Source organism: Varroa destructor, unplaced genomic scaffold, assembly GCF_002443255.2.
Source record: "Varroa destructor unplaced genomic scaffold, Vdes_3.0 BEIS01000006.1, whole genome shotgun sequence".
Classification (NCBI taxonomy): domain Eukaryota; kingdom Metazoa; phylum Arthropoda; class Arachnida; order Mesostigmata; family Varroidae; genus Varroa; species Varroa destructor.
Window position 1 is genome coordinate 2,057,011 of NW_019211459.1, and position 16,186 is coordinate 2,073,196.

The 16,186-nt window shown below is 37.7% G+C and overlaps 2 protein-coding genes across 19 annotated transcripts in view; one reads left to right on the top strand and one right to left on the bottom strand.

Annotated features, from left to right (window-relative positions):
* The window catches only part of LOC111253077 (uncharacterized), an 8,694-nt gene extending 5,114 nt beyond the window's left edge, over positions 1-3,580 (bottom strand). Inside the window, exons 1-2 of one of the 4 annotated variants that reach the window (XM_086992637.1) lie at positions 2,424-3,577; positions 1,331-2,309 (exon numbers count right to left, since the gene is read on the bottom strand). The gene's annotated coding sequence lies outside the window, so the exon portion shown is untranslated. Of the gene's footprint in view, positions 1-64 lie in introns of all 4 variants that reach the window. The other 3 variants (XM_022811988.2, XM_022811983.2, XM_022811984.2) reach the window with 3 other exon arrangements.
* Positions 3,581-4,053: 473 nt separating this feature from the next.
* Positions 4,054-15,704, top strand: LOC111253070 (sorting nexin-32-like). 15 transcript variants are annotated; one of them, XM_022811957.2, is made up of 11 exons: positions 4,059-4,491; positions 4,717-4,821; positions 6,053-6,456; positions 8,016-8,093; positions 9,424-9,564; positions 9,966-10,052; positions 10,705-10,887; positions 11,822-11,986; positions 12,304-12,579; positions 13,072-13,251; positions 13,584-15,704. In XM_022811957.2, the coding sequence occupies exons 3-11, from the start codon at positions 6,409-6,411 to the stop codon at positions 13,650-13,652; spliced, it is 1,227 nt and encodes a 408-aa protein (XP_022667692.1). In that variant the 5' UTR covers positions 4,059-4,491; positions 4,717-4,821; positions 6,053-6,408; the 3' UTR covers positions 13,653-15,704. The 15 variants fall into 15 exon arrangements, with proteins under 15 accessions (XP_086848757.1, XP_022667692.1, XP_022667696.1 ...); XM_022811961.2 differs by having other exon boundaries at positions 4,067-4,491; positions 4,699-4,821; XM_086992626.1 differs by having other exon boundaries at positions 4,067-4,491; positions 4,699-4,821; positions 6,056-6,456.
* Positions 15,705-16,186: the final 482 nt, after the last annotated feature.

Genomic DNA, 16,186 nt, shown 5'->3' on the forward strand with positions numbered 1-16,186 from the left:
GACAATTATTTGAAAAGATAAAAATAGAATGTAAGATTCCGTGTCTAGTCTACTATCCGATTACCTCCGACGGGTTACACGCGTTGTATAGGAGCGCAATTTTTGTTTATCTGGATGAACTACGGGCGACTGAGTGAATGTATTCTCAAGTTATGGAACTTCGACCAAGACGGACTAAGTTGGTGCCTAAGAAATGCAGTATTATAAAAAAAATGCTTCTTTATTTGCGTAGCCTTACCGGGTCGCAGAATCACGTAATTGCTAAATTAGTTTATTAACAAAAACAACAAGTTACCGAGCCAAGGAACTCACAGCATTTTTGCGCCAACTACATGTTCACTTTGCTCTGATCCAGCAGCTCTACGTGTGTATACATATATATACGCTAGCAGGAATGGTCGCGAGCGATCTATAATTTTTTCTTGAATAAGTCTTTTGCCCCTCGTGTAGGGCTCGCTGCAGGCGTGCTAGGCAAAATTCAGTCTTGTTAAGCGAACAGACATAGCCCATTATATACTGTAGAAGCGCGTTTGCTATGGCTCTATGTCACGGTTGACTGCCATACAGACTCGATTGATGAACGTTATGTAAGAATTCTGCATAAACAGTCGATCGCTATAACTCAAGAGGGCTGCCGCAAAGCATTGATTTGGACATTTTACTAAACCCACATGTTTACTTACCTTTCATTCCATATTATGATACTTTGGTTAATCATTGTATTGAAAATTAACATTTCTGTCATACCTTTATATGAGAGGCAATATCTCATAGCTAGTATTCTGAGAAGCTGGTCACAGATTGCTCGAGTAGAACTAGATTATTAACTTGAAAAAAGTATTAATTGAGGTTTTATTTTTACATAAATATTTGCACATAGGGACGTAAATGAATGTCGATTGAAATTTCGACCCTGACGTTTCTGCTGGTTGACACAAATAGGTAACACTTGATTCAATAGCTTTTCTGTAACAGCGTAATACTCTTTTTATTTGTAGCTTAACATGGAACGTATCAGGGGCCAATCAATATCTTCGCTAAAATACAGTGCAACCGTTACAGCAGCAGAACGAAAGCTACAACGGTCTTGTTCAAATTCACTAATAAATGCTAAACAGAAAAACTCGAAAGGAGCTGGAACTGAACTATAGCAGAAAACTATATTAGCAGACATAATGTAGATGTCAGCCCAGAGAAATAGTGTCCTAAATGCAAACGGGCGATGATATACATTTTCACTGTCTAATTGAAAATAGTTATTTGTACAGGTTTCATTGAAAGGTAAGCTCAGTAATGCTAGCTTTGATAATATGTAGTCGACAGCTCCTACCTGTTGGTAGATACTATGGCAGAGCCCGTGTACTGCGAGGAGACCCGAGTGCGGCCCGTTGATACGTAGCTCGTACAATACAACAGCTGAGCAAACCACTTATTAATTAAATGGGTTTCACTAAAACAGCCCCTGAAAGCTGTACGTCCGCCCACTTCGATAATGACCGACTGCCACTACCAAATGCTATTCACACTCTGATTAGATCGCACAGATGAATGAAGACACTTTGGTAGATATTTAAAGACCTCTAACAGATCAAGATTGTGCTTTACAATGAGAGTTTTTGATAGCAAGCATCTCCTTTTTGAACAGGATTGTCAAAAGCAAACCTGACGAAAGGATTAATAAACCCAAACAGAAGCATCTAGCGTATTAATAAGGAGGGGCGCTCTCACTGTGTTCGTGTTGCCTCCCTGCAGTAACCGCGACCTGCACGAGACTAAAGATGGAGAGAAGAGAATATATACATATAGGTTCTGCAAGTGAATAGTTTCTATTGCGTCGGCAAAGACACTTCTGTCACTCGCCGCTTGATGTCCACGGTCTCCTGTTTAGCTGAGCTTCCTGCAAGGGCTTTTCCTAGCTAAACTTTGATGAAAGCCAGACAAGCACCAGTCATAACTCCGGACCTTTTGATTGCCTAGTAATTCCACTGTTCGTCTCACATTAGATAGCAGCTAGCTAGAAAACGAGCAAACAGAATATTACTTGTTCGTTTTTGATAGCTATCTGCAGGCGTACTGCTAATAGGATCGTGATGGGAAAATATCCGGAAAAACGCTTAGCGAAATCAACGACTGCATTTAGGAGCAGCAGCTGTACTTCAGTGTGCTTTGTCGCTTGCTGGACAGACACTCGTCCAATGCTGTTTGTGCGCTGTGTGTGTTCCGTTGATCTACGGCGGCGGCGGCGGCGGCGGTAATGGCGGTAGCGCTTGGTATAGGTCCTATCAGTATTCGGCGGTCGGCGTAGCCGTCTGTCCAAAACAGAGAGAACGCAATGAATTATTCGTTTCACTATCGTCGTGTTGTCAGTTCACCACTCAACGCTTCAGTGGCAGTCTTTTGATTCGTTAAGCAACTACATTCACCTGACGAAACAAAAGCGTATTGTGATTCCCATTACGGCGACAGCACCAGAACAACAACGACGGTGACGACAACGACAGCAACAACAACAACAACATCCAAGACGACGACGACGACGACGGGGGGCCAGGCCACTTGCTAGCAGCTTCACTCGTTCGTTCGTTCGTTCGTACCACAGTTATACACGGTGACGGCGAGGAGGAGGTTTTTACAGCAACACAGAGGGCACATCATCCCACAGAAAGAAAGAACACGGCTCCGACTGAAAGCCTGGTCGAATCGGTGCTGTTGTCTGCGGACAGATCCGAGGAGCTTCCAGAGAAAAAGCGAAACAGTGAAATACCGTCAGGAGGAGCGATACGTAGGTCTGGAGATTTATACGAAGGTCAACAATGTGCTCCATACAGCGGCTAATGTTAGTTACTGCTATCGTCGCTAGATCGCCTCCAAGTGCCCCCATGTGTTGTGTCACCGAACCAAAATGATCAACAGCAGGAGGCAGGCAGGCAGACAGGCACGTCTAGAAGTAAAGGGCGAGAGCGCTCCGCAAATATAGCCCGCAAACAAAAGCTGATGATCGGAGGAGGTTCCTTCCGATTGAAGAACGGAAACGGGCAAAATGGAAGAGAGAAAGATGTCGGTCCCTTTGGATGCTCTTTAGCTCGGAAATGGTTAGGGCGCCATTTGGGCGGCTCAGCTGTTATTTTCCGCCTCATTTAGAAACCTGTTAATAGATTTAGTAAATAATATTATTATCATTACCCAACATAAGCTTTTAAAGTAGCTTTACGAAGCTAAACATCGGTGAATGTTATTACAATACCTACCTATTTCTTTTTCGATAGATTGTTAGAATATTGTGCTGGGCAATTTCAGGTACAAGAGCTGGAGCATTAAGGTCTATTACAGAAAGGATTAGCATAAATATCATTTTGTTTGTATCAAATAATTTTCGTTGAACTGTTTAATTTTCAACCTTAAAAAGCATGAGCGTTAGCAAAAGTAATATAAGATAGGCGACGACGACGACAACGATAATGATGATTTTCCAATGAATTTGATGATAACTGAAGAAAAATATGACGCAGGCAGGAAATGGCAAGCAGACACACCAGGCGGACTACAACCAATAGATAAGAAATCTGCAGTCGTCATTTTACGTTAAAAAAAAGCTATACCAGACTAATGAAAATTAGCGAATTCTTAATAAAGATACTGAATGAATTTAAGTGAAGGAGCAAATTCCGATTCAAACCAGTTAGGATTAGGGTCAGTTCCCAGAAGTAGAGGACGTTGCAAGGGATGGAGTGCAAAAAAGAACGTTCTCTAAAATTTTTTTTATAGACAAAACAAACAAGTTCTATAACTTTAAAAGTTTAGGGGTCGTCCTGAGGAAAACTCGCTTATGCCTTTAGTGATTGAAGAAGAAAAAAAATCACAGCAAATGTTTCACAATGGGAAAGTATCGTACGATACCTTCGATTTGTACGTTATCTTAGCGTAGAAGCAATTTTAATTTCAGATAGAAAAGAACTAAGCACTTACGATATATGCAAAAAGAAAACGAAACCTTTTTTTTTTTTTATAGAAACAAAGACTGCGAATGGTGTGCTATTGATTGACTTGACCAGTTACCGCTCTACTCATAGTGAACGGTCCATTCGGAAGCAGACGACATTAGGCAGCCTTTCAAATCGAGCGCTCCTCAAATGACAATAAGATGTTGTCGACAACAACAGCGGTGTGCTTCTTGTGCAGTAACCAGCGCCAACTGCTCGTTGTTGCAATCTTTCGAACTAATCATGCGTATGGGGCTGCCGGTGGGCAACGATGATACCGCCATTGCCACCAATACGAGAGTCTTGATCAGCTTTCAGCAGTAAGGAACAACAACAATTGTTTGCTTATAGGCAGCTTCAAAAGTAGCACCTCATCGGAGACGTAGAACAAACAACTGAGGAGATCGACGCTGTGTAACAGTAAACGTTGAATGCGGACATCAAAAGTTCAACCTTCCTTTCAAGCAAGCAACCTAAGGTTAGGCACCAGACTGTAAAAAATCTCATCTCTGTGAGTAAACAAAGAAACGTTCTGTTCGTGGAAGCATTGGGATATTAGTATTCGTTGCATCGGTGGCAGCTGCGATATTGTCTCAGAGTAAAAAGAAAACAATAGGACTAGTTAATTAGCTTTAGGGAACGGTAGATAAGCAAGTGAATATGTCAAGAGCGATCTAACGGGGTTGCCTAACGCTCAGAGGTGAATTTTATTGGGAAGTATTGTATTCGTCGACAGGCAACTGCGGTGCGGGTGAGGATTACAGGTCGAGAGAAACGAGTCAGTAGGACCATAAGGCCCGTGAGACAAACAAAGTTCCAACGGCAGCTGCAGCAGTGTAGAGTAAGTGTGTAGTTGTCACGAGCGAGAGCAATATAGCCAGGCAAATGCGATTGGTCAATTAGAGGATCGCCATTCGGTACATTATCGTCAGCTGTCTATTTACTGTCCTTAGTTTCGGGGCTCCTCCGGTCGGACGGACGGATCGACAGGCACTGCTGTTGGAAATAGCCCGAACAATTTATGTATATAACTATCTAAGTATGGATCCAATGCGATCGTAATTAGTTATGTCATAGTGCATTGCCTGTATGATTATTATACATACATATCGTTGTCAACATCATTGTTGAGAAGCGGTAGACAAAAAAGACGCTCGTTCATAGCAGGGGCATAATGTTTGACCGGATGTACTTATCTCGATCCAACTAATGGGATGCTTCTTTCCGACGTCTTCCATAGACATTTAGTAAAAACGAGGTGAATAACAGCAGGTGGCAGCAGATCTCAATAGAACCGTTGCTATTTTGATTAACCTAAACACATAACATTAGAAGGGTACGGTAAAAAACCAAAGTGGACTATCATTGGTCAGTCCATTATAAATATTACGCCAAAGCTTCAATTAATTGATAGGGATACGTTTTTCAATCTAAGAAACAGGTTAGATTGGGCGGTGAATGCACTTTGTCTTTCTCTGATAAAGAGCAATCCGACTGGTGCTGAAAACAAATTATTAAAAAAACAATAGCGGCTAATCTAGGTCGATACCTATGTACTTTTGTGTAACGGTGCAAACTGTAGCCATTTCCAAATGAACGACGGATTGTTTCATAAATTAAACGAGCTAATCTACCTGTTCGAAGGTTGCCGTTTAGTCAAACGCCGCAGATAGGAGTCGTGTTAACTAGTACATCTTTTCACAATTAACTTTGTCATCTCGGTCGCTGCTATTGGTCCTTATTATATCGGTAAGACGACAGGTACCTACTGTAGACGCAGAATTTTTTTTTATTTAAATAGAAGTTTCTAGGTTGTGAAAATTAGCAAAAATGTAGTTATACGCTAGCCACTGCTACATAGGTTACATGGCACTTTTTTTTTTTTTTATATATATTTCTAGCAAAAACTGATTGTCTGATATCTAGCGGCGATATTAAGCATATTGCAAATAACAAATGATAAAAAACAATCCTCAAAGCAGGCGGTTATTAATTAGTGCGTACAGTACACTTATGTGAGTGTGTGTGATTGTCTTTATGCGAATTTAAAGTTAATCCAATTTGTTTTTCAGCAGTGAGCGAGATCAACAAAACAGCGCGTAAATGATGGCTGGAGCGTTCGCATCTATGGGGGGGGGACAGCACTACACTGTTTGCCTCTTGAACTCTCTTCGTGTTGTCAGAATTTAACTTTAACTTATGCTGTAGCGGCTTTTAGAATATATTGAAAGTGCGAACCGTTAGAAGGAAGTAAAGGGGCGCAAAAAAGATCTAGCTTCAAAGTACATATACAAAAGACGCCAAATCATCTTTGTGTGATACCCAAACCGGTCGCATCACAGTGTAGAGCTTGCAAGATCGAGGTCTTGCTTGTGTTCTGCTCATTATCCGCATTACTAATTGGTTAAGTGTGAAATCAAACGACATAATGTTGGCCTTTCAAGAAGACTCTGAAGTTAATACCCGCAATAGCCAAGTAAGTTGATTTAATTTATCGCAACCTGGCCGTTAAACGTCATCCAGTGCTCTGAATACCATTATATGAGCTACATATTACTAAAACATGGCGTGCCGCAACACTAGAAGTGACATGTTTAGCCCCTTCATAGATCACTTTTGATTGATACGCACGATTACTCATCTAACTACAGTCAACCGTTATATGATCATACCGTGTTAGCAACTTATGTTACCTAGGCAAACTTTGATATTAATGTAAAAAAAATAATCTGCCAAAAGCAACGGGATTCTCAGTGCGTGTTGAAACAAAAATAAATATTAATATATTTTACCAACTCTCATTATGATGACCGCCCATCCAACGGATAATGGCTGTTTTGCGTAACAACAAGACTTAAAAAATCTCTACATATATGCTTGTCGCAACATTCATTATTTGCAAAAGTACTATTATACTCTATTGCCAGTGATGCCAGAGATCCAGCCGTAAAACCGCTTTCCACATAACAGCAATTGAGTATCGGTTCTATTCATCAAGGAACCTTATAACCTGACCTCCCAAAAGTGCCTGTGGGGGTAGGACTGAAAGAAAAAGAGAGAGCTTGTTCCGTGACAATGACTGTAATGAGACAGTGGAAGCTGTGTCATTGCAATTATATCTTGCCAGCAAACTTCTTATTTGAGTTCTAGCTTGCAGAGTTTTGCTTAGTACAAGTACCACCAACGGTTATATGTAGATAATTCCTACATTTCAACGTTGGGTCGTTTTTGGGCAGTTATAGGGTGCACTCATCACGAAGTGAATGCTTACTGTTTATCGCCTGTTTTTATATCTGGCCGTAGGTTTTATAGTGACATCAGAGGTAAGCTCTGTGCTTCACAGATTACTTGAAAACACATGTCTAAAACTAAGCAAAAAGATCGGGACCAACATATAGTATCAGAGAATAACGTTTGACGCACTAGTACTGTTTTTATGCTGTACTATACCTTACCATCATCATTCAAATATGTGTAATGAGTACTCAGAAAACATATTATGATTGGAAAAATTCGGCGTCAAACTTTTAATTATTCTGCATTCTGGAAAAGCTACAGGTTACTATTGTGACAGTATTTTTATTTATGAATTTTATTTTTAATTTTCTATTTATGAATTTATGAAGCACAATTAAGCATTGTGTGGGGCAGCGGTGTGATTTAAGTAGCTAATTACCGTAAAGTAAAAATCCTGCAGTTACGTTAGTTTAGATTTCAACGTTGGTAAAAATTGCTACCACAAGTTAATAACCAGGAGAGTAAGGAAAATCAGGAAAAAAAAGTACAGATCATGAGGAGCTATTATTGAGGTTGACAACTGTTTGTATGCTTGCATGCCATTTCACAGGGATGCGAAAGAAAACCCAGATTAGCCTGACAAAACCCATTTCACTTGCCCTTAGTAAAGGCAGGATCTCGAGGTGACTCTGAAGACATGTTAACAAACGAGAAATGGCTAAAAATATCAAAAAATAATGATTGGGTCATAACATTTTTATACACTTAATATATTGTAATCCGACCTGATAATTCTAGGATTCAGCCCCGGTCCAAGTTGAGTCAGACAATGAGCTCAACGTTGATATCTCAGATGCCCTCTCCGAGAGAGACAAGGTAAGAATAAGCAACAACGAAGTACACATCGGCAACCAAACTGGTAATCTTCAGTAGTAGCCTAATATTTACATATAATAATTAATAGTAGATTGACAGCGTTACTCAGATTTCGCTTCGGCTCCATTCATCTAATAATTTAAGACATGGCAGAGGAATTATCATCAATACACCAAGTAGGATTGACAAGCAGCTGAAGGTTGGCGTTATATAGAATACTTGAGAAGCGTTAGTATGCATAACTTATTATTAATCTAACTAAGTTACGCATACTAAAGGTTACGCAGCCTTTAATTATAGTGAACACATTAGCAAAAAATGCGCGCAATTTCAATCACGTTACTTATTGTTTTAGAGAGTAAGGAAAGGATCTATTTAAATATATATATTTAAACTTTCCCAATCATGAAAACTTTCGAAGGTCACGGGAGTCGTGCAGTTCGTTAATCGACGTTCTAAAAATATAAGAGCTTGCACTCATACAGTTTTTTGCCTCGGTGGTTGGAAATTCAATCGTTGTTACAAATCATAAATCTGGTGAATATATTTAAAACAACTCACTACTACGCGTGATTATAAGTATTACATAGCTGTTATACGGTGTTAATAAAATTTTGTCCATTTTAGTCATCATAGTGTACGCGACAATGGCTGATTACAGTTGAAATGGAAAGGCTTCCGACGATACTATGACAGATAATCTATTTGTATTGTTCTCTACTTAACGGCCTGCTCAGCAACAGGTTTTGTCATATCGGTTAGCCCTTACCTTGGTTTTCAGCGTTTTTAATAACAGTTCCATATAAACAGCTTTTGGATTTAATACAAACCTGGTTTATCTTGAATGTTTTTAAAATTAGAGGAGTAAGTGCGTAAAATGTTTTATTATTATGTATATAAATATTATAAGTATAATACTACAAAATAGGATATGCGATTTCAGTCGAACAGGCAAGCAGCAATAGGCTCTCAACATCTATACAAAAGCCATTAAGGTTCGGTTTTAACTTTATAGTTTTGGAGGCTGAATATTTTTAGAACTATATGAGACTGTACGAACTACCAGGGCATGAAGTAAAGAATTTCTAAACATGTATGATATTTTAATATTCGATGATCTGAGATGTCTTTTCAAAGTAGGCTCTCTAACTGGGATGATGCGTTTATTTGGAAGTCTAATGATGCAGCGGAAATGTAGTAACTCGTTTTAGCTATGCGAGGTTCATCATCAACAGGCAAAACCTTTATCATGATTATAAATAAATAAATAACTTTTTTCGTTTATTTAAATTGGTCCGATCTATTGTTTAATTTAATAATCGCATTCCAGGTAAAATTTACTGTCCACACAAGAACTACTCTGGAAGAGATGGGCGGCGCGGGTTCCGAATATTCTGTTGTCCGGGAACACGAGGAATTTTTGTGGCTGCATACAGCTATTGAGGAACACCCTGCCTATGCAGGATACATTGTAAGTCTTTCTAACGATACAAAAGGCACTAGTTAGTTAATAACATTGATGGGTTAATTTATATATAACCTTACTGTATGGCTACGTTGTTTCAAATATACTGTCTTAAGAGTATATGTATATACACAATACAGTTTATGTAAAAATGCATAACAATCAAATATATCGATATACTGTATCACAACAGCCAATAATTCCAATATGATAATAATTTATTCATATGTCTCCTGAATTGCAACACTTATATACATGAAAATTTAGAAGTTTTTTAGCTTCTATATTTTAATGTATGTAATTACAGTTGCACTACAATTGTTCTACACATAATTTTTTAACAACGTAGGTTTTATTTTATAATTGAAAAATACAAGTTAAAAGAGCAAGACTTAATTCACTTACAGATTCCCCCGCCACCCCCGCGGCCAGATTTTGATGCATCTCGGGAAAAGCTGCAAAAGCTAGGTGAAGGCGAGGGGACCATGACCAAGGTAAGTTTAGTATTAAACTTACCTAAGTAAAATAAGATAAGTAAAATTAGACTCAGCAAAGTTTATGCGTAGAGTTAACATCTGATGGTTTGTTTAATATATATTAAATATTAAAACGTTTTATGTATTAAAAAAAAAAGTGAAATAGATTAATTTTCAGTGATCCGTGAAAGTAATTTATGAAGTGACTAAGCTATGAAGACGATAGAAGTTGCTCACAGAAGAGACATCGTCGTTCTAGTAACATGAAAGCTGTCGTTCTAGTAATGTTCTAGGAACATTTATCCATATGACCCATGCTGCAAATGATCTGTACTTATTAACGCAATGGCACAGTAATTATTTCAGAACATTTGTATCTACTCGAGCAGTCATGCAACTATAAATATTGTTCGAACGTAGTGATAAGGTAATTAATCTGAGTTAATCTAATACTAAGTTGAATTTCGCGGAATGAACTTACTAAAGGTAACGTGTGGTTTTCTCTACCACCTATTTCTAACAGTAGCTATGGTGGAATGGATGGTGCCCGCTATACTGCCAACTGTGCCTTAGGCGTCTAATCGTTTCATCAATATTCAATAGGTAAATGAAAATGTCACCTAGTAAAACTAACTTAGTGGTGTATTTAAATTTCTGGATATTATCTCAGGACGAATTCGCAAAAATGAAAGCTGAACTTGAAGCCGAATATCTGGCTACGTTTAAAAAGACTGTTGCCATGCACGAAATGTTTCTGCAGAGACTCGCATCGCACATGATTTTTAAAAATGACGCCAATTTTCGAGTCTTTCTCACCTACAAAGATGATCTCAGTGTTCGAGGTCGCAACAAGGCAAGTTGACGGCATTTCTTCATATTAACTACTTTCAGCTTTGTTTGCCTTCCTGCCAACAATTGGTTTATCCATTGACCTAACGCATTTTCTTGTGCCTTAAATAGATTGCATTCAATCAGGGCAATATGTGAGATAGTTCTTATGCATATCAACAAATATTAACTGCAATAGCATGTTTTAGGAACTAGACTATAGTCTAGCAAATGTCATAATTCAGTGAAAGCGTACACATAAATCTTCAATGAACTATGCTCCTAAATATATATGAGTTTACGTGTAAGATTTAAGCTAAACCGTGGGTTATTTTGACAGCATGTTAAGTAGATGTTACAGTAAGATGTAAGTAAGGTCGTTTATTTTATCGGAGTCGATTATAAGATTAAGGTTATTGATGAAATGCAGATATCAAAAGATCCATATCCAAGACAATAGAACCTAAACCCAATCAACCATATATATATGTAGTAGCAGTTTAGCTGTGTATTAAAAAAAATCATTACTAATTTTATTTTCATTTCAATAAAAATAAGGTTTTTTTTTTTTTTTTTATCTATTTAACTCTCTTTTTCTTCTTTTTGTTTTTCTATCAGTGGGTATAATACTTTGCCGAATTTCGTCTTTCTAATATCTCTAAAGCTATTGCAATTTTATACAGGTTTCTGAGTGGGTTATATATCATACTGGCACGGAATAAAATTTCCATAGTTCAACTGCTTGTATTAATTTGATGGTACACTTGTATTCTGATACACCAATCACAATAAAAGTAGTTGCTATCATTATTGAATTGATACGTCTGAATCAAATACCGTTAACAGGTATGAAAATATTTGCGCAGCATGATAAAGAAACCAATGTGACTAAACTGTTGTTTTAAGTATAGCGGCAGTGACAGGTTAATTGTTGTATTCCTTTGTCTTATTTTCCGCAGAAGGAGATATTCCACAAATTTTTCAGTAAGTTAAACCAGAGTGCCGACGAATTTATGTCTCCGTCGTCAGAACGCAATGACGTATTCGATCCCCAGAAGCATTTCCTCGTATCGTATCAATCACATGTTGAAAATGCCTTCCACAAAGCTGACAAGATGACACAGGTATGTCGAAAGCAGCACTAAAAGTACGGAATGCTAAATTATTGATTTAATCCTACGATTTGGAAACACGGATATAAATTAATCTAATACATGAGGCAGTCAATAATTGTGGATGTTCGTGATGCGCTTAACCCCAAGTGCATGTCAGTCCTTTGTGACAGAAGTAACTATAAAAGCGTTCGTGTTCATCTGGCGGCGAAAACCCTGGGTTGTTAGTAATAGTAGTACCTGTTTTCTTATTATAATGAATACTCATTCACAGTATTAATATATCTGTTTAGTAAATAGTGCGTTAACTTAAGCTAATCTGCTTGCAGGCACATAAACGTTTAGCAGACAATTATATCCGTATATCTACGCACTTCCTCGAGCTTTCAAAAATGGAAGCTCCGTTACGCAAATTCGTTCCTCGTTTTGCTGATGGATTGGAGCGGGCACGCCGCTGCGAAGGACGAGCCTGTTCCGATATCGACCTAAAGCTTACGGATATCCTAAAGTATTATTTTAATGAAACGCGAGCTGCGAGAGACCTTATGCAGCGTCGTGTCCGATGCCTTGCTGACTATGAGACTGCTAATAAAATGGTCGAAAAGGTAAACTTTACCAAATAACATGGCAGTGAAAATAATAATATATTTTTGCTTAGGCGAATAAAAATTAATAACTGAGCTATGCCCATACTATGGCAAGTCCTATTACTGCCTCAAATTTAACTAGTGGCTTGAAATATTACGTACCATAGCTTAACGTCACTTGACTCGCTCGTGTTTTTCAGATACATCAATGTTTGCGTCACTGCCATGAAAAGCACAAGTCATCTTTATTTTATTAAAAGAGATACAATTATTGCACATCAATATTCAGTTTCGCCTTTTTAGTGAATATAAGGGCACAAGATACAATAATAAATACATGTATATGAATTGTATTGAGCAGAATTTTGAAATTGTAGAGAACCGTTTTCTTGGGTTACCGTACACGAATTGAAGAAATCAACAAATGCAGTCTCAATAGTTCATCATCACGTTACGAAAAGGAAGTTGCTTAACAGTGATGGCTTTGCGATATATTCTATGAAATTGTAGGCGCGTTTCAGGGATCGCGAGGTCCGTGCTGCTGAAGAGGCACAACGTGAGGCTTGTACGCGATATAAGGATATTTCTGGTACCATGGAGCGAGAACTTGCAGATTTCCGCATACGCCGTATTGCCAATTTCCGCAAAAGCCTTATTGAGTTAGCGGAACTACAGCTGAAACACAACAAGGTTTGTTAATAATGTTAGTCCTGTACGCATGTACAGAAGGGCAGTTGGACCTACTGTTGAGAAAGACGTATGTATGTCGGAAAAAAGGCTTCTAATTAGTAAAAGTAATTTTGATCTAACTGTAAAGCTATGATTGAATCGTAGGCTTACCTTCCCCCTCCTTGTGGCTATCCGTGCATTGCATGTATTTAGGTGTTTCAAATATTTTGCAAGGGCGACCAAAAATTATGCAGAGCATAACATCTATTTATAAACAAAAAAAAATTTGCGTAATGTTTGTATGCAGTACTGCTTTTTGATTTACTTCTCTTTGCTCTTTCTAATAATTACAGAGTGCTGCTCAGGTATTACGCAACTGTTTATTAGCCCTCAAATCGGAAATGATTCAAGAAGAGCTCTGATTTGTAACAGAAGCCATCAACAAATCGATCCATCCGTTCGTGGTCCACGCACTATGGATATGTTTTGACATTGACATTGCCATATTCGAAGGCATCCCTGCTGTTTCCTGCCTGCGAAGAACGCAAAGACTTCGATGTAATCGATTTCATCTTTTTGTGTCTTCGCTCATATTGCTATAATGAATACAGAGTTCACTCAATGGGTTCAGGTCATGATGAAGCCAAGCTTGGTTGCGTGGGTGCTAGCCATCTCTTCTCTGATCCCAATTCCTTTTCAGCGAACACACGAAGGCCAGGAATGCCTCTGATTGCTTGCTAGGCATTTCATGAAGCAAGTAAAGCTGTACAGTAATCAGACGTGAAGAGGAAACTTAGAACTTGACTACAAAAAACAAATACGAGTCTTCGTATATGCACCTTGATATGTACTGTAGTTAGAATTTTCAACGAGGATTTGTTGTCTTTCGATGCAAAAAGTAGCGGCTGGAATTTGCTTTACAAATATTTTCTCAGTGATCATCTTTGTATAACAAAACAAGGCAGGCAAGAAACAAATCAACATTAACAGTTATCAATAATTTCTGATATTATTACTATTGAACTATCATAAAGCTTTATGTTTATTTCTCAAGAGAAATGAATAACATCACTATTAAGCCTTGTATTATCTTAGAATCATAGCTATTGAATGATTAAATCGTATCAACTTTACGTGAACTTGGCATGCATGCCGCTATAGTCGAATGATAAAAGATCACCACTGCTGGATACCAGAGGCTGCCGCCATGATCCTATATTCCCTTTAATTAGTCGTATCTCTAGGAGCCATTTTAGCACCAATCTAAATTTACTCTTCTTGGTATTTCTGCTCATGCTTGCTAAATGAGTTAATCTTTTTTTTATTCAGATACAAGTCAGTTGTTGTCGTAAATATTCTCAAACACATTACAGAAGCTTATATTTTCAGACATCTCATCGGCAGCGTTATTAAGGTATATTACTTCAAGGGTTGCATATCAAAAGTGAGCTTGCTGAGGCATCCAAGTAGCAACGTATAAATCACTTGAACTATTAGTACGATTTTTCTACTTTGCAGACATAAGGATAACTCAGTTGGAGAGATTGCTTCCTTTTATATGCATACACATTTATATCCTCAGAGAGAGACTGTCTGGAAGTTGAGTGTGATTCACAAAGATGATTACATTGTATAGAAGCAAGTTATATTTCCTCCTTGTCAAGCTCTCGAATGGATTAGTGAAAAGCGTGATAATTAAGGAATATATGCAGACCCTAATCTCACCCGTGGACCGATCTAAACCTGAAGACAGTGGCTTTCTTACAAGCTTAAACAAATATTTCGTCCTACTTTTTTTTTTTTTTTTTTAGTAATTCGTTATCTTCCAAGAACCGAGAACCTATAGTGTAAGTTTTTGTCGCAAACCCTCAAAACCTTGCGATATATTTTGTAAATATATTGTTCGATACCACGTGTCCTACTGCTGTCCATATTTAGTCTTGTGCATTCAGCAAAACTGAGCCTAACACTAATGTAAAGTGGTCAAGTAGCAGGCTAATAAATTCGAATTCCGTTTCAACTTTATTCAAGCTACAGAAGCTCTATTCGCTGAGTCGACGATTTTGAATACTTGACGGGAAAACGAGTGTTCTAGACAAATGTGTATCTGTTGCTTGGCGAAGAGCTAACGAAGTACGCATTAATAATACCTGCACCTAATTGCAAACCTCAACGAAGATGAAACGATAACGACGAATACTACAGGAATATTTACGGCTTGACCGATATATTTATACAATACGGCTAGACTAACTACCTTGTAGATAAGTTACTTCCAACTTATCTACAAGGTAGTTACGCCTTCATAATATTATGACTATTATAAATTCAGTAAAAGTGACAAGCTAAGAGAAACAAAATTTTAAATGATAAAAGCCTCATATATATATATATATATATATATATATATATGGTTCAATATTACGTAATGACAATATGCGTGTTATAAGAATAAAGTATATTTCATGATATAATTATTGTATATTCTTATATGTGGTGTAATAGCATTATCATGATAGTAGAGACAATACGATGCTCCACTGTATTAATTATGCAATAATAATACTAGCCCTTTCCGTTTGCCTACCAAATATTTAGTTAATGTTCGACGCGAAATTATGTATCTAAATGATGAACGCATTTATTTACTTTATCGTACCATTGCTGTTAATATTACTCATTTATTACAGTATTCTGGTTTAATAATACATAGTACAGTTTTTCGTTTTCCAATCAATACAGAAAACTTACATTATATATATATATATATATATATATATATAATATATATATATATATATATATGTTAGCAGGAGCTATAAGCGTCCCTAACCCTAACACATTCTGTCGTTTTTTTTTTTGTCTTTCCGGCGGAAGTATGCTATCAGCCATTGGTAATTGCTCAACCGGTCCTTATCTCCATTAGATCGTTTAGCGTTTTTTAGTTTACGTTACT